We start from the raw sequence: 19,937 nt of genomic DNA, 5'->3' as shown, positions 1-19,937 counted from the left end.
ATGGAATTAAAGGACGGGCGAGTGCTTGTAATTGATAAGTATAGCAGCAATAATATCTGTCCGATTTGTTTTAAAGGGATATTTGGCAGGAAAATCAACTATGATTCGCATGCAATATTGCTCGCATGATTTCATGATAGATGCATCATCGGGTGGTTGTGAAGGAACAATCGCTGCCCTAGTGCCGTTTTGAGTTGCCAACTTGTCCTATTGAACGTTTTCTTTCTGACATCTAATTATTTTTCTTTTTTCTTTTTTATTTTAGATTTGGTGTCGCCTATCACTACAATTTATGTCTGTTTTGTTTTGACCATACAATGCTACATTTCATATGCTGCTGATTGTTGCCATGTTTGATTTGATTTGATTTGCATGCTATAGATCTATGAAAAGACATGTACGGAAGGTTTTTAATGAGAGCAATAGTAGTAGGGTGAGTGCCTACTCATTGAGAAAGAGGGAATGGAATTATGTGTCATGTCCTTTTGGTTAATTAACAGGTTGAAAGCGAAGCAAACTATAATTTACTTCTTTATTCTCTTCTTTTCTCTTGGTTACTGTAATTTTTCTTTGTCTTGTAAATGAGATACAACTCAAATAATAACTCGAGTAAAATTAATATACACGAGTCATTATCTAGTAAGGGATAGATTAAAAATCAATATTTTAATTTATCTTTCACTTAATTTCATAAATTCTTAACTGAAAAATTATATATAATAATAAAGAAGAATCTTATTTACATTTTCATTGTATAACTATTACACGAGAAGTTGCCCTGTGTCTTGATGCCAAAACAAATTTAACAAAAACTAACACATGAATGAACATTTCTGCTGCGATAAATGTCTATAATACTATGATTTCTTGTACTTGTCACTATTCCTGCCTGCATGTGTGTGTAGGTCTTCACAACTTCATTAATGGCCGCGGCCTCTAGGACTAGGTCCCGAGGCCAACCGTTCAAGCCAAAACGCCATCGTAAACCTGGCCTTCTCGTAGACGGACGGTGGAGGTGTAAAAGTCTCAAGGTGATTTGCCTTGGCGAAATCCTCCGGCAAAACCCTCGTGGCCTCCACCCCAGCACGGCTCAGTATAGCCACTGAGATGACAAAAATTATCAGAAGGGTGCTCACTTTTCTTGAATTCATCATGTCAAAACACAGGTAAAAGTTGCCGGAAACTGGGAACTTGTCAGGCTGATATAAAATAAATTTTATGCTTGTAATGTGGAATTGATTTGAGTGTGAGAGGATATGAATGTGGTTCACGTTATTTATAGGCAAACCGAGTAAGAGTTTTGTTTGCGTATACTTGGACTAAGCTTAGCTGTTGGCTCAATCTTTGAATATTTGAATTTTTTTTATGGGTGGGCTTCCCATAGATATGGCTTGCGTGTTGACCGAAGAGTTTTGAATTAGTCATGTTCTGCAGGCTTGAAACTTGACGGGAATTGCATCGTGCGAAAGATTTGAAAATGTCCGAGGGAAGGTGGGCTTAGGCCTTTGCTTATGGACTGAGGCCCAAGTACAGCATACCTGGCCCAAAAGACGGTCCAGTTTACTTGTATTTATGCAAGAATATTTGTTGGAAAATCTTTTAAAATTCTACACAACTAATGTGATTGATATGTATCAATTTTAAGAAGAAAAGTTAATAAAGTACTCCATGGGATTGCAATGCATGAAAGTAAGACAAGTCGTGAAAATTTTAATAATACTAAAATTTACATGTTGATTGGCTTGGTGGCCAATGAGCCCATAATTGCTATTAAAACATCTTTTTCAGCTTTTTTTTTTAATTGTGGAGTGTAACAAGTATTTGCAGGTGTGTATTTTAAAAAATTGCTATTATTTTGTAATTTTATACTTAGGCATGAGCTTTCCTACCATCCCCCCTCCCCACCCACAAAATAAACAAACAAACAAAAACGGGATAGAAAAAAATTTGTTAACAAAATCAAAGTGATAATGATAGAATTCTTGAGACTGAAAATAATTTTTTTCCACTAGATTAAAGGAACGGTTTTCTAATCAAGGAAAAATTTATCAAAAGAATAAATTTATGATTTTCATGGTAAAAATATTGTAACACATAAACAATTAAAAGGTTTTCTCGATAAGATTTCTGATGCGACTCTAATTGAATCTCGCATCGTTAAGTTTAAGGCTTTTTATGTGAGCTTATAAGTATTTTAGCCACCCTTCCTTACAAACCAGTTTTTAAGGATGAGTTCTACTCAATATGCGCATACCAAAAAAAAAAAAAAACTTTTTTAATGTGTTGTGCGTCATTTAAATGAAATCATTAAAAATATATATATATTAAGGATTTATATCTCAAGATAAATTGGGAGTTTAAGAAATTGTCCCTCATCAACTCTAGAGAGGATTAAAAGAGTCAAAATAAAAATGAAAAGAGAGACACACAAATCAACATAAAATTTTTAAATCCTTATGAGATAACAACAAAATGATTGAGCGATCATTATTCTCAAATTGTGTTAATCAGAAAATACACAACACATCCTCCAAAATTATAAAGTCTTTTCGGATATTCAAAAAGCAAAACCATACAATCCTGAGGTGGACGGTAAGTAACGAAGAAGTGAGGCGTTAACAGTGTTACAACTGTAAAGCATTGTTCGTTCGATCAGCTTCCTCAAAACAAATCATTGATGTTGATATTTAACTGTTGTAAAGGGGTGCAGTTGGCATGAATTTTTTTTTTTTTTTTTGGTTTTGAATTTGGTTTCCAGGAAAGAAATTGTTTAGGCTGGAGAAATTATATATATATATATATATATATATTAGCTGTAGTTGTAACTTGTAAGAGATCTCATTGACTGAGCGCCTTTACCTGAGATGCACTAGTATGTTAATTAAATATTTAATATTACATACATATTTTATACGACTGAGATTTCATTACATATAATTTTTTTTTTTGCCTTGTAGTCGTAATAAACCTTGCCAATGTATATATGTCCTTTTGAGATGCCCACGGGTATTATTGAACCTTTTCTTAATCCAATAATAGGGGAACCATTTTCTTATAATGAAGCATGTACGTATAATATTGTTTAGATTTACTTGTCCGGTAATAAAACATAATCTAAGCAACTCCAAGTAAAATTAAATCAAAAGAATCTTTTTAATTTATTGCATTTACAAGTTACAACTGTATTGCATAACTATGTTACATCATAAATTATGTTTTGTCTTAATGCTAAATGGAATTTAACCAAAACAAGCCAACAAAAAAAAAAAAAAAATGAATATCTCTTTGATAGCTTTGCTTAATTGTCACCGTTTCCGTGGTGTCCTAGTACTATAATTTCTTGTACTTATCACCATGCATGCACAGGCCTTCATAACTTCATTCTAATGGCCGGGGCCTTTAGGGCTAGGTCCCGAGGCCAGCCTTTCGAACCAAAACGACATCGTAAGTTTCGCCTTCTCATAGACTGACGGCGGAGACGAAAAAGTATTGAGGTGATTTGCCTTAGCAAAATCGTCCGGTAAAACCCTTGTCGCCTCAACTCCAACATGGCTCAATACGACCACTGAAATAACCAAAATGATCAAAAGGGCGCTCACTTTTCTGGAATTCATCGTCGAAAAAGGGTCAACTTTTCAGGCTGAATTGGGTTGATGATTTAAGGCTTGTGTGCTTTTGAGTATGAGCAAATGTAATGCTACAAGTTATTTATAGGCAAACGAGTAAGAGTAGTTGTGTGTGGATTGTGGATACTTTGGACTCAAAAACTTTGAACAAAATTGAATTGCTTTTTGTAGTTGGTGCGATTTCATATGGCTTGCGTGTTGACCAAGGAGCGTGGAATTAGTCATGCATAGGAAATATGAAACATCGATGCATGTAATAAGTTTGAAAATATCAACGGGAATAATTAAGTTTTTTTTTTCAATTTTGTAAATTTAATAGATTGTCTTTTCTCTTCACATGCAATTATAATAATCGATAATTTGATATAAAGGGAAATTATGATTTTTGAACGTATTTTGTTGGTTATTTGTCGGTTCGAAACTGATGAATTTTATCAAATTTCGACGTGATTTAGTATTTATTATATTGATTTATAAAATTTCGAATCCACTTCATCTACCACATATGTTTAAATCTAATTATCTGATAAATAAAGTGTCATTTTAAGTTTTGGTAAAAAAGGATAATTTCTAATTTTGTTTTAATTTTAAAAGTATTAATATTGGGTACAAAATTTGGGTGTATGTATATAGAGCATCAGTACTCTTTGATATATATATATATATATAATCGCGCGGATTTTGACTAACTCTAATGTTTCAATCAAAGCTGAGTTAATGATATCACATGTTTTGATTAAATTTTAGTTTGCTAATAAGTCCTAGCTACTTCATCATCAAAATTAATTATAAAAAACTAATTAGTAGGCTAATTGCCTCGGCAGCATTGCTGTTGTCTTGTTTAATGAAGTCCGAAGTTGATATATTTTGAATTTGACCAAACTGATTAACAGCACTCTTCTTGGACTTTTGAATGGACTGAAATTTTAATCAAGAAATTTGCAAATTGTGAAAACCATCAGGCGGGGAATGCAATAGCAATTGTCACGTGAGTGAGTTGTTAATGACTAGATCTTGATGAACTTTCCCGGAAAATTAACCAAGTTGTGAGAAAATTTGAAGACAATTAATTCAAATATCCAAAGCATTGTCAAATTCAAAAATTTGAAGACAATTAATTCAAAAGCATTTTCAAATTCACTCCTTACATTGTAATGAATAATGGTGCGGTGAGAATTTGATTGATTATTACAGGGTCATAAAGATGACGTCAAAACTCTTATTATTTTTTATGCTTGATTCATTTTCAATTTCTTGATTGACCTTGCCTTTGAACACAGAAACTGCTGGGGAAAAATTGCTTGAAATAGTAGACCCAAGACTTTATTACATTATTATTTTTGACTTTTTTTGTGTTTATTACTCATTGGTCATTTGTAATGTGTTCACACTTTTGACTCAGATATTTCTCTACATACGGTTGATTTATTTATTTTTTTTCCCGTCCACGTACAGCACTCCGATTCATTTTTTTGTTCTATACCCAATATATATGTGGAGTAATTTTTTAATAAAGGATTCCTTATTTTACTCAAATATACTCTGAACCCACCAGCTATTCAGTGATTTGAGAAAATTTAATTAATGAGAAAATAAAATAATTTCAAGTTTAAAAGGATAACAATGATAAATTTCATCTCCATTTCAACTGCCCCGTTCTTTGTAAGCCCCCAAATTCATGCATTCAACATAAGGAAAAATTAATTGAAACCCGTTGAAATTTGTTAAAATATCATAAAAGATTGTTATAATTCTTGTTCCTGTGGGCCATATACCGTTAGTTAAATGCTAATACACAGTAACTTTTCAACATTCCAAGCGGTCAAAACCAACTTAAAGTGAAAAAAAAAAAATAAGGGGGAAAAAAGTCAAAACTAATCACCTTTTCTAACTAATGACAGTCCCAGTGAGTATTAAATTATGTAATATTTTATATAAAATGCCTTTTAATCTACATAGCTACTTATTTTTCAAATCAAATGATTTGCCTGTAATCGGATCTGACTCAGGTCTCAATGCTACAGTACCGGTAGCTTTAGAACCTGACCCAACAAAGGAATATTTTTTTTGTTCTATTTTATCTTAAAAGTGAACAATTTATGAAACAAAATGATCATCCAAAATAGAAAATAAACAGGATGTTAAGTCCAAGCACAAGGGTAGCTACTGCACAGTCATGTACATTACAATTAGAAGAAAATGGTGTGCAAAATAAGATCCATATGAAAAACAGGGATAAACAAATCACTAATTATTTGAGTTTGGCCTCCAGCTATACAACGTTTTATCCGTTTGGCCTCGTAGCTTTACAAGGTCAATAGGTAGGCTAAACAAAAATTCGTTCAATTTTGAGCTTGAATTCTGAATTTGTAACCATATTTGCAATGTGTAGTGAGAACTTCAGAAATCTTTTGCTCTCTGCCTCAACTCGTTCAATTCCTTCTCAATTTCCGCATCTCGAAATGGAAATGCAGTGTTTGTGCTGCTAGCAGCAGCCCTTCCAGGTGGAAGCTCTCCTTTCTGTTCATAAAATCAAAGAAAGAAGTCCTAGATTGTCAAGATGAAACGTTGATAGGATGATATAATGTAGTTTTCCTTTGATATGCACTATCTGGGTGCACTGACTGAATTAACTGAACAGCAACAAATCTTGAAAATTCTGAACCATGGTGTTTTCCTTCATTTTTCCTGGTTAACAAGTATTGGGATTTCCTTTTGAGGGGAATTATAACCTTTTGCAGATGTATAGCTTCTATTGTTTCCCGTAAAATGTTTTCTGTCCTCCTTTTGTGCCAGGGAAGGGTCATTTAAGAAATGGTAAAGTGGTTGTCTTAGACATACCTTTGAGCTGCCAGATAGTTCCTTTTTAAGGTTTGCAAGATCATCGTCAACGGATGAGGTCTCAAGTAGTGCAAACTGCAAAAAATGTAGAAGGTAAAGTTCAAAGAAAATGTTACAAACCAAGAATCAGTCAATTTTCAGGTGACAACCCCTCACATGCAAGTACATACCACTATTCTTCTTGAGTCAACAAATAGAAAGATAAATGCCTATGTAGTCATTTTATATCTTCTTCTTATCTTTGTAGTCAGGTGGGGTGGATATGAGATTAAAATGGCATAATGCAACACTGGTTTGATTCAGTTGAAGGCTATGTCAGATCTCGAAAACCATACAATAAAGTTATAGCAATATGTCAAATAATTCTCATCATTAGTATATTATAATTTATGAAAACTGAGCTCCTAGACTTTGAAGACAAAAATTGCAAGTAGAACTCATGACAAAAATGCAAGTACAGAAATCATATAGTCACAATTTTCTTTGGCCACATCCCAGAAAAACATGAACATGCATGCAGCACACATGCTTACTCATTTATACATGGTTGGCAACTTGCACAACCCAGCATGAATTGAACACACCTTATTTATGGGAAGAGGAGATGTCATTAAGATATTAACCATAAGTTGTGGCAAAGAGTGATTTACACACAACATTGGCAACTAATTTCTGTCATTCAGGGACTGACAACTACTAACAGAAATCATAATATGATAATTAATTCTATGCGCAAAGTCTGACTGAGAACATCTTCAGTTTTCAACAGAAGGCAGAAACTTAAACGCAAAGATTGAAAAGGAAAAAGAAGTAAAAGCTACCTTTCCTTCAAGATCATCGGTAGTTAACTGGTTAAGAGAATCTGCTTGGGACTCCATTGTCAACACTACCAACATAATCATAGGAAAAATAAATGGAAATGAGATTTTATCTAAAGTATCCAGCTTGAATCATCATGAAGACATCTAACAGGGAACAGAAGAAGTAAAGATCAGACAGTAAATTCCATGCAACCAAAAGCCATATTTCGAAGGGAAGATAGACATGGCAGGCATTCTGCAGGATAATTACAATATACAATTTATCAACTAAATACTACAATTCTTTATGGTAAACAATGATGGATGACTACTAAAAAAAAAAAAAAATTCATCTTCACCCATGAGATGACTGGCAATGTCAGAGAATGTGAACTGAAACCGAAAGACTGCAACGTTCAGTATAAATCAGGGTTATCACAGCTGACATAATTTGCTCACACAAAGGTGAAGTACTGGATGCAATGGGAGTAATGTTACTCAGGATAAGGATGGCACAAGTAACTGGAAAAGAACAAAGAGCTTGCAGTTTGAAGATGTCAATAAAGCCAGGCATGTCCTTAGTAAACTGAATATATCATTAACATGAATTTTAGGGCAATGCAGGCCTAAAAGGAATAGGCTTAAAAGTATCAGCATCCCTTGTAGTTTAGCTGGATATGAGTAGATCCAAGTGATTTGGAAATATTAGAAACCTCTCCGGAAGTTTAGAAGTTCATTTGCTTAGTCCCCTACCTGGTGGGGAAAGAGTGAAATTATGTGTGGTTTTAGACAAATTTTGGAACCACGTGAGTGAACTTGAATTTCAATGAAAAAACAGAGGAAAGAACTTACATTAACCCTAAGGACTGTGCACATAATACACATTTACAGAAAAAAAAGGACAAAATAACTAAAACTTTAATGCAAGAAAATGATTTTACAACACTTACATAGTAAATGTTAACATTTAAAAAATAAATTAACATTATACACTCATCTAATTTTAGTAACAGTGAACTGTATTATTTGGGAAAGTGTCCGAATAAAAAGAACGATATTGCAGACCACAAAGACCAAATAAATGCAACAAACTAGAAGCTGCAGCACCATCTAAACATACATTTCTAGGGCACTCCTCTATTGAGGGTAGGAGATTCACATGGTTTCTATAATTTGTGAATCATAATCCTAGCAACCCTAAGTTGTGCTCACTCTGAAGGAAACAGACATTCTCAAGACTTCTTTAAAGTTTAAAATATAAAAATAAATAAAATTTTCACAAAGCTATCATGTTAATGCCATTGAGACAACAGTTGCTGCCCATCCATTACAAAACTCAAAATACATAACATAACATTTTACAAGATATAGAAGATAATGCCTCACAATCAAGACAAGCCAAGTAGTACGTACAACATGTTGTGTTTCACCAGGTGTTGGTGTAAACAAGGGTGAATAAATCTGAAATTATTCTGCATTTCACATAAGACCAACTATCTCACCTTTCTCTTCCATTTTTTCAAAAGCTGAAAGAGCACTGCTAGTGTTGACATTCCCCAACATCTCGCTCACTTTGGTTGCAGTCCTACGCAATGGCAACCATTACAAGCAATACTAAGGAAGTAGCACTAGCAGAGAAAACAGGAAATTCTAACAGACTTAGAGGGAAGACAAACTTTGCAGACTGAGCCCTTGCTTTCAGAGTATCTTTCTTTGATCTTGCCTCCTGTATCTTGCTCTCCAAAAGCTACAAAAATGGAATTTGTAGCAACTATAATAAATTGATTAATATGTACATAACTAAACTTATCAATAAAGCTGAAAGTAGTATTGAGAGAAAAACTGTGCAAAGACGCTAGCATTATGACCGAGCCCACCAGTAAGTCCAAGTCACCAGATAAAATCCTAAAACATTTATCCAATACCAAGGATCTCTCCGATATGGCAGTTGGTTTGTTTCTTGAAAACCCAAAAATGAAAATGACTCGATCATCAGCATAGCTTATGCCAGTTAAATTAGGATATTTAAATAACAGATAATTGGTGGTACGACAATACTCTGTTTTCTCTCCATCTCTTCAGGCTTCGTGCTACATCCAACGTTAACATATAACAAATATCTAAGAATTTTAAAGAATCAATAGAAAATACTTGCAAAATATTTTCGTTTCTGCTCCTATCAGCCAGTTATTATTGGAAAAATACATAATTTGAGTTTAACTTGCAGGTTTTGACAAACAAATCAATAAATGGCTATTGCGCACTCAATTGCATAATTACATCAGATGATATGACTGAAAAAAAAATGGTGAGGCAATTAGAGCTGAATCAACTTACCCGAGTATTAGAAACAAGGTTATTAACAACATTCTTTTGTTGATCAAGTTGAGCTTTCAAAGCATTAGCATTATCCTACAAAAGCAATAGAAACAGAATGTTAAACAGAAAAAGCTTACAATGAATATGTTGTATAATCCATATACAATAGATACCAAGCACCAACATAATTTCACTGTTTCAATTGCCCATTCTCACATGGACAAACCCACAGCAAATAAGGATTAGCTGAACATTTTATTTTGGATTGTTTACGGTAGATTAGTGTATTCTGCTATATCAACATACCATCAGATGCTTAACCATGCATAGTTAGCTCCTATGTAAAGCAAAAAAATAGATCAATGAATGAAAAATGCAGTTCGAATTTGTGAAATTGTCTTTCTGTTAGGTTTTCCAGACTGGACTCAATAAAAACTCAGAGGCATGCTTCATATAGGAGGAAATATATGCCTAATTATTTCACATATGTATCATATTGATAAATGTTAAAATGAAACATGGCTCCTTTTCTTCAATTTTATGACAGTTCTCACTGATGGGAACTTGGAAGATTGCCATTTGATATTATGATGCATGTACTAAGTTCAATCAATCTCCATGCACCAAAGAAATAACATTGTTCCCAAAATAGTAATGTAACAAGTCATATATATGTGCCATAATCATGCAATTTTGCAATGAGCCAATAATCAACAAGGCTTCAGATCTCACATCTAACAAGACATATATATCAGACATACTCATGAGCTACTGTTACGAATCAATAATCAATAAGGTGATAGCATCAGATCCTACATATTCAGGCACAAAGTGCAATGGTATCCAAAAATGAGAAGCTGGCACACATTAAGGAAAAACAAACTAACACTAGTTTAGGAGTATGACAGCTTACTGCATAAGATTTGCGTCTCTTGAGAGCCTCACGTGCCAGATCTTCTTCCCCTTTTTGAAGAGCGAGCTGTGCTTTGCGATACCTACATAAAGCTCAAAGAAAAATAACATCAATTATCTTGCACCAAAATTAAAAGAATTAAATAAACAATTCAATTCATATAAAAGAGTAATACCAGTCTTCAGAAGCTTGCTCTGCAGCTTTGCACTTATTTTCCAACCGCTTCTGAGATGCCAACACCTTCAGAGAGAAGAAAATGCTAAATCTTAGAACAAAGCAAAAGGAAAAGGGTAGAGAGGAATTAACTTTCAAATGCTATACACATGAAGAAAATAATGGTACAAATTCGAACACTAGTGAGATTTCACCATGCGGCCGCTATTTTATTGTGCAGTTAAAAATAGAGTTATCTTCAACATAAATTATACACCTTCTACTTCATATTTGTCATAGCAAATAAGAAATAGCAAAAGAAAGTGCTGATGAAATGAAACGTCAGTTAAAACTGAGGATAACAAGAGCAATCTCAATGAAATGCAAGATCATGTGGCTTACTTGTGCCGTGGCCTGGCGCATCTTTACCAAGTCATCATTCATTTCAAGTACTGCTTGCTCTAAAATCTTCTCTGGATCTTCAAAGGAACTCAGAATTGCATTTGCATAGGACTGCAGTTAGCAAATAGGCAGTCACATTACTAGTGTACAAAAACAAAAGTAGTAATAAGTAGCGTCAATTTGGTTATATTTAGTAACAAGACATGTTCTATAAATGAAAATCAAAGGAACCCAACCTTCACAACTCTTGCTAACCTATCAAATAGGTTCATTCGTGTATTAAGTGCTCCTCCACCTTGTCTATAACAATGGGATCGGCTGGAAGGAGCAATCCTTAACCTTGTAACTTTTAGAGCTCCCACTATAAGCAAAATTAACATCACCAAAATACAGAAATGAGTATGAACAAGTTATCAAAACATCTATGGCATACCATATACAGTCATAATTTCAAAAACAACATTAATCAACAAAATAACCAATTCCAAATAAGTTTCATCATACTTTAAATAAATAAATAAAGGTCAACTGCAATTTACATGAACATGTGAGGACCCAAATGGAACAACAAAATAGAGCAGAATCCATGTAAATTCTTATCTCTATCTCCTTCTCCACGTCTACTTTCACATGGTACTCCTGACTCAACAGGGAAAAAAAAAAAATCCTTCAACACTTATACTTCTACTCCAAACCAGTTAACCTTGGTGCCACTGTCCTAATCATCATACCACCTATTCATTATCACTTCTTGAAAATCCAATACTCACTATAAAACAAAAGATTTGATCTTTATTTGAGTTACCTTCAGTTTAGGTAGTAACCACTAAAAGTAGAGCTGTACATATGAACACTGTATATGAACTTAATTATACTAATAGCAAGCACACTCAACAATCAAATTTCACAAAACGCAAATTATAAAAAAATTAATAATCATTCTAATACTTGCCAAACCCACTGGTACTACCAAATTTCACGGACGCTCAAAAAAAAAAAAAAAATGAAAGGCAATAAAAATTGAATGCAATTTTTTTTTAAAATTTTGCATTAATTGTGAGACCCAAAAATATAAAAACAAATTGTAATGAACAGAACTCACTAAGGTACTACATTAACTGCCACAATTGAGTATTTCTAAGAAATTTTATTTCCTTCTCTTTCATTTTCTCAGCAGCCAAACAGTGTGAGAACTATACTTAAGAAAAATATAAACGGAAAAAAAATATGCCCAAAAAATGATAGAGAACAAGAATAGCCCAAAAGGTTAATAAAGAAAGTACCTCCACCATTGAAAAACGACGTCGTGAGGGGCTTCTTGACCATGCAGAGACTGCTGCTAGAGCTCGAGGAAGAAGAGGACGGCGCTGGTGTCATGGGCATGGTGAATCCCGTAACTATCTGTGACTTTGCGGCCATTCTGCGGGATGCCCACAAGTTCAATTATTGTCAGGAAACAGAACGATTGGTTTTCAGAGTGCTTTTGGATAGAAGACGAGAAATTAGAATCGCTTCTTTGCAAAAAAAAAAAATTATTAACGCTTATTTTTGTTTCCGGTGTGTCTTTTTGCGAAATAACTTTGTGCCCCTGAATTGTTATCTTTGCTTGAAAAATGAATAGTTTATACATTTTGTATCAAAGACGTCCCTTGTTCTTAGGGATGGCAATTTTTCCCAATGGGATGGGATCTTGAGACGGGATTGAGATTTTTTTTATCCCAATTACATATGCGGGACGGGAGTGGGATTGACAAATTCTGTCCCATCCCGTCTCATTACTGATTAAGAATGAAAATTTTTTCAATTGGGATGGGATCCCACAGGATCCCATCTCTTTTGAGACGGGATTAGGACATATTTTTGTCCCAAAAAAAATATAGGAACGGGATTGGGACGTTTTTTCATCCCATTTGCATATACGGGATGGGACTAGGATTGGTAAATCCCATCCCATCATGTCCCATTGCCAACCCTACTTGTTCTGTTGTTAGTTCGCCTCATTTTTTAAAATATTACTTTTCATTTAATATAATAAAAATTTTCTTTTGATAAATCAAAGCAATTGTCAATAAAAATAAAGATTTAGGCTTCCTGTTTTTTTCCAAAAAAGAAAAAATTGAGGAATTTTTAATTCTTTAGAGAAACTAGAGCACACAAGTCATATTACGAGTAAATAAATATTTGTATATAATTAATAACGTAGATATACATTCTTACATTTTATCAGAATTTTTCTTTAAAATAAAGAGGAATATTATTCTCACAATAATAAAATGAGACCTAAACTTTTGATTTCAACAAGGAGACATTAAATTATTAAATATAAATTTATTAAATAATTGATATTTTTATTACCTCATAATATGTCTGGCACACCGTATTGTATTGTATTATATTATTTTAATATTGGTGTATTGTGTTCTGCTTACTGTATTAGTATTGTATTATAATAATGTTGTACAATATTTAGTGCTACACTATACTATATTAATTTTTATAATTAATTTAAATAATATATTAGATTATATTAATAAAATTTAAATTGTATTAATATTTTATATTATTATTAATAATTTAAAATTAATAATATTCAAATTTATTTAAATTTAAATATTTATAATAGTTATATTAAATTATAAATTTATTAATAAATTATAATGTAAAACTAAAAAAAATTATATTATATTATATTAAAAAGTTATATTTATTTATTAATAATATTATTATAAAGAAAAAAAGTCAAAAAAAGAAAAGAGAAAGCGGAAGCCCCTTTAACCCATTCTCATATTCTTCCAAATATAAACCACTAGCATTAATTTAATATGAGCAATATTTTAATACCTCATAATACAATGCACCAAACATACCCTCAGTTGAAATAATTATATTTCTCTCATACTGTTAGATTTTAACCGGCATTCTCTCACACTACTAATTTTTAACTACCATGAAAGTTACTTAACACTCATGGCTACCTTCAGTGTCTTCGATGTTTAATAGCGAACAAGGGGGCATACCTAATACGAATAAGTGAATAATTACCTTTTTTCAGAAAAGGCAAAGCAATAGGGGTCTGAATGTTATTACTCCCACATGACCACAAGAATGAACCAGGCTGGACTAGTGTAATGGGGCAGGTTCGAACCAAAGCCCAAAACCATTGAATCCGATCAGAGGTAACAAATCTTCCGCTCAAGTTGGACCCAGCTGGCCCATTTTTGTGGAAACTGGATACGCCGAGATAGACCGTCAGTTTACAGCCCGTAATTTCGAATATTGTAATAATTGATTTTTTTTTTAATGTTAAAAGGTGGAGATTGGTAAATGAAATTAATTTTGCTACCTCTACTAGAATTGAACTTGGTGGTAAATGAAAAATAAATAACCTGGAGCAATTTATTATATATGTAGAGGCACGATTTTATTTATAGTTAAGTTTTCATCTAAAGTATTATTTTCTAAGCTTAAAAACTTAAACTAAGCTCATCTGAGTTTTAAAAAATCTTATGTCTAATGAATTTTATGTAAGATATAGAAGAACCTTATTAAATTAATATTTGATAAATTGATAATCTCCATTAAATAACAATTTTGATCGGTCCAGAGTTGCAGCCAACATGATAAATTAATAATTTTTTTGAATTTATTAGATAACAAGTTTTATAAGAAATTATATAATTTCACAAGAAATTAAATTAAAATTTAACTAATTCAAAACTTAATACAAGTGATATGTCTATGACATTTTTGTAACATGTGTTTCCCATGTTTTTGCTTCTTCTTGAAATTAATGCCTCATCCATTTCATTGCGGGCATTATTGCTTTTTTTTTTACACTTTTTAGATAAGAAGCTATTATGGCTCAATATATATCTATATATATATATTCTCTGATCATCTAGCAATGCAATGGCTAAAGAATTATCAAGTGATTAATTTACTTAATTAAGATTAAATTAGAATTGTATCATATAAAGAATCACTACATTCTCATATTATATTTCCTCTCTATACTTCATTATGACCATGATATTAACTTAATTAATAGATTTTTTCATAATCGCAAGGCTATTAATTTTTCGAAATTATAATATATATAATTACTTTTGTGTTGTTAATTACTTAAAAGCCCATCATTAATTTAATTATCTCTCGAAAATAAAGATTAAAAAAATAATAATAATCTCCATTCTTAAAACAGCAATTTACAAACAGGTAAAATACACGGGCCATTCCTATTTGAATGTTAATTTCTATACATTTGAAAAATAGCATGATTTTGACAAGTGAGTCCCAAACCCCTTTATTCGCTGATAAATAACTTAGAACAACTCAGTGATTGAAAAATATATCAATTGACCACTTGACCTCAAAATGAATGAAAAGTAAAATAAAATAAAATAGATAAAATCCCATAACGTAATGTAATTCTTTTATTATGTTTTAAAAAACATAAAAAGTTCAGAAAGAAATTATTTAGCCATAGGTAAACGTGCCAACAGCCATTAAAACCAAAAGAGGGAAAAAAAAATACTGCGAATATATGTAGGAGACAGTCTCGGATGCACTCACAAGGAACCTCTGCCCCGCAATCATAACAAAATCGAGCCTTGCATCTGAAAAAAGCAATTAATAAATAATAAATTGTGGGAGCCTCTAAGTTACATTTAATGTAACATACACAACTCATCTCAACCACAACAATTGCGGGTCCCATAATTTTATGTGGTTGAGATGAATTGTGTAAGTTACATTGAATGTAACTTAGCCCTTGCCATAAATTGTTGGTCACAAATGAATCGATTTTATATCTTATATTATATTGCTTTTTTCTCTTCCATTATTAATAAAACTAACAATATAAAGTCAAAGAATGGCAATGGGGGAAAATATATAAAATTTAGAACCTGCAATCAATGGTATGAGATTGATCCTTGTGGGTAACGTTAACACAGTGGCCACAGCTATGACATTTAGCCCATATCATCTTCTCCGCAACCTTCCCATGGAAATTTGAAAATATCATTGGGACACTTAATTTTTTCACTTTCCTCACATTCGTAGTGCCCGGCATGCCAAGCCAACCTACACTGAAAACAAAAATATCGACGACACTTTGGACACTTAGATTTCTTCTGTCTATAACTGTTTCTGCTGCACTCGCTCACCACCAAAGCCATGAAACTCTTGTTAGGGCAAAAGCTCCTCTCAAACCCTAAAATATCATCTTCAAAGCGAAGATCACAACATTTTGAGAAAGTACTTGGTTTGATAATATCCCTGTAAGAAACAGGCCCTAAAAGTTTTTCACCGTCTAATTCAGGGCATTTGATTCTCGCTGTCTCGTCGTCTTCGATCTTCGTTTATTTGGTGTATTTCGCTATGCAGTCTTGACAAATAGGATTTGTGCAGAGATTCTTGAATTTCTTGATTTGTAGTGCTGGCTCTGTGCATATTTCGCACGTGTATTTTTTTTTTCTTCAAGGGTTTTTCTTATTGGTGGTCGTCTTGGCAGTGATGCTGCCATGATTATGCAACTACTCTCTTAAGCTAAAGGTGTTTATTTAATAAAATAACTTGAACTACAGGAATTAGAACTTAATGAGGAATAAAACCCTAATAAGGAAGTTCTGTTTTAGTCATATTTGTTTTCTGCCAAAGTCTTGGGCAAGTTATGCATCCGAGGTAGTTCCTTCATTCCTTGTCTATTATAACCCATACATAACATATATTCTTATATTTTGCAAAGGGTAAAAGCTTGTTTAGTCCTTATATTATGAGATTAGTGTCCATTTAGTTCCTGTATTTTTAAAAACATCTCAAAACATCCCTGCTACTAAATATTGACACTTATGCCATTATTTTTTATTATTTTTAACTTGCCTTTACAATATTACATTTTTACAATAATGTTTCTTTTTTGGATATTAATAAAAAATTAAATTATCAAATTAAACTCAAAAATAAAATAAAAACAAAAAAAGAATATATTAATTTTTGTGGAAGCTCACGTATGTCTAAAAAATTAATATCGTAAAAAATTACATGATCAATTTTTTTAGAAAAATTAATATTTTAACTCAAGAGTGTGTTCCACAAAAATTAATATATATATTTTTATTTTATTTTATTTTTTGGTGTTAAACTGGTAATTTATTTTTTTCTTTTTAATAATGTCTAAAAAATTATTATAATAGGGCAATATTATAAAAATAAGTTAAAAGGAACAAAAGATAATGACAAAAGTGTCAATAATTTAATGGTAGGGATGATTTGATGTATTTTTAAAAATATAGGGACTAAACGGGCACTAACTTCAAAATATAGGGACTAAACGAGTTTTTACCCTTTTGCAAAATACCTCACTACATCCCTACAATAATATGAATTCTAAAAATAAATTCTACATATCATAATAAATAAACGAGTAGAATATAGATCAAGAAAATCAAAATCATGGAATTTCCAGTACCAAACCAATTAGAGTAGAAACCATTAAGGTTGACTCTAATAAGAGATATCGAAGCTAGCATTTTTTTTATGACAATTTGTATGTTGATAGAGGGAATAACATGTACAGTAAAATCTTAATAAATTAAAATCTTGATTAAAAAATAGGTTTTGCAAATCCATCAACTTGTTAAATTATAAGTCAATTAAATAATATTCACTTAATTAATATATCTTTCTTAGTTCAAATACTATTATTAAATTAATTATCAATGTTTTTTAGTACTTTTGTTTAAGGCAACAACATTCTTGTGTAACCTTGACTATTATCAATTACATAAATAAGGATGGTAATGGGGAGGGGAGGAGAGGGGACTGACATCCCTGTACCCCTTCATGTTATTCTGCATACATCCTCGTCTCCTCGTTTCCATCAGTATTTCTTCAGGAAATCTTCGTCCCCTCCTTGAATAATAACAGGGGATCTCTGAGGGTTTCTGATCCCCAAATAACTGATAAGTTTTAGTTTTTTTATTTTAATTTAATTATATTAAAATACAAATTTAAATAAAAGTGGAGTTAAAGAGATTGTTTGATACTGTCGAAAATTAGAAATTAAGTTTTACGATTTTGCTTTAAATTTTATTTTATTAGATAAAAGCTTAAAATATTTAATGAATATTATAATTAAAAAAAACTTGGGCCAACAAGATTATATCCGGCCTTTTTAATGTCCTCAATAGAAATTTAGCCTATAACTAGCCAATTAGGCCCAAAAGTTTAATAATATAAATATTTTGATATTTATTATTAATATCAATATTTAATATTTTAAAATTTAAAATTTATTATTTATTCACTAATAATTTTAAAAACTAAAATTAAAATGAGAAAATTGAGAGGGGAAGTGGATTCTACCTCATCCTTGTCCCTTTCATGAATAAGAAACTGAGTAAAAAATCATTCATGTCTCTTCCTTGAATAAGAGATTAAGTATAAAATCATCTATTTACTCTCTTAGAATGGAAAAAATTCCTTAGATTCCCCGTCCCCGTGGGGATTTTTGTCATCCCTATATAGAAAGCAGAATTTGATATATATATATATATATATTAATATTATCATTTTTAACACAATAACAACTGGAAGAACAAGAAATCATTAGGGTTAATAATTATATGATCAAGTTCTTGCTTAGAGCAGCTTGATCAGCAAATTAAATTCTATGTCTGCATGAGATAAAGGAAAAGAAAGTTTGGAACTTTGCACCATTATTTACTATAAATTTTCACCAACAAGACATTATAAGGGTAAATGAAAGAAATAAGAGGATTTAAAATTAAAAAAAAAAGTATATATTGTTGGTGCAAATTTTATCCCAACTTACTAAGTGGTAATTTCAATCAATGATGACTCTTTTAGAATTGGACTTTCTCTTTGTTGGATAAAATAATTATGAATTTCTTCTTTGGTTGGTCTTAATGGGCCCTTGAATTCTCATAGGCGTTCATTTCTCTACATGATTAAGATGACTTTGGTAGATGATATTCTACAACACCAAAAAAAGATCAGAGGAACAAATTTATCGATGTAAACCCTTCGACTATAAAATTAAAGTTAGGAATTTTAAAGAGAGAAAGTGTAGAGAGAGAGTAAGCATTTCCTCTCTTTAGTGAGTTTTTTGCCTAACTTTTAGTGAGAATATAGAGTATAATTATAGGTGAAATTGATTAGACTTCAGTCCTAGTTTCTTTGATGATAAGTGTCGTTGTTCTTGTGACATCTAGCGACAGTTGTCTTCTTGTGACTATGTCGAGTGACACACAAGCAATCTTTTATTCGAATCAAAGGTGAAAGTGTTATCTTACGTTGTTTTTCCTAGTACCTTGAGATCATAGGAACCTTGAATTTAGGAGATTTATCCTATGTGGCTTTCTTAGAATCCTAGGATCATAGACATCTCGGAACCTTGGAACTTAGGAGATTTATCTTAGGTGGTTTATCCCTGGAAACTTGGAATATTGGTGACCATGAAGGTTTATCCTAGGTCATTTTTTCTAGGAACCTTAGCATCTAGTAATCTTAGAGGCTGGGAATCTCAGAAATTTGGAGGTTAAGAACCTTGGAACCTAGGAGAGTTATTCTAGGTGATTTGTCCTAGATCCTTGGAACCGAGAAATACAAGAGGTTTATCCGAAGTATAGTTTGAAACTCAGGACTTCGGTGTCTAGGAATCTTAGAATCTAAGAAGTTTTATCCTAGATGATTTGTCCTGGGCACCTTGAAGCCTAGGAGGTTTATGCTAGATGGTTAGTATTTGGAACCTAAGAATCTTGGAGGCTAGGAATCTCAAAATCTAGGAGATTTATCCTAGGTAGTTTGTCTTAAAAACCTATGAACGTTGGAATTTAGGAACCTCGGAGGCTAAGAATC

General features: G+C 32.1%; 1 protein-coding gene across 1 annotated transcript; it reads right to left on the bottom strand.

Moving 5' to 3' along the window:
• Positions 1-5,736: 5,736 nt before the first annotated feature.
• On the bottom strand, positions 5,737-12,581 carry LOC102609397 (membrane-associated 30 kDa protein, chloroplastic). The gene is made up of 11 exons (XM_006478536.4): positions 12,338-12,581; positions 11,291-11,415; positions 11,055-11,165; positions 10,675-10,739; positions 10,500-10,581; positions 9,605-9,679; positions 8,944-9,014; positions 8,770-8,852; positions 7,289-7,353; positions 6,468-6,542; positions 5,737-6,146 (listed from the first exon to the last, which is right to left on the bottom strand). Exons 1-11 carry the CDS (start codon positions 12,471-12,473, stop codon positions 6,027-6,029), a joined length of 1,008 nt encoding a protein of 335 aa, XP_006478599.2. The 5' UTR covers positions 12,474-12,581; the 3' UTR covers positions 5,737-6,026.
• Positions 12,582-19,937: the final 7,356 nt, after the last annotated feature.

This window comes from Citrus sinensis, chromosome 3, assembly GCF_022201045.2.
Source record: "Citrus sinensis cultivar Valencia sweet orange chromosome 3, DVS_A1.0, whole genome shotgun sequence".
Lineage (NCBI taxonomy): Eukaryota > Viridiplantae > Streptophyta > Magnoliopsida > Sapindales > Rutaceae > Citrus > Citrus sinensis.
This window is presented reverse-complemented; position numbering and strand designations above follow the sequence as displayed.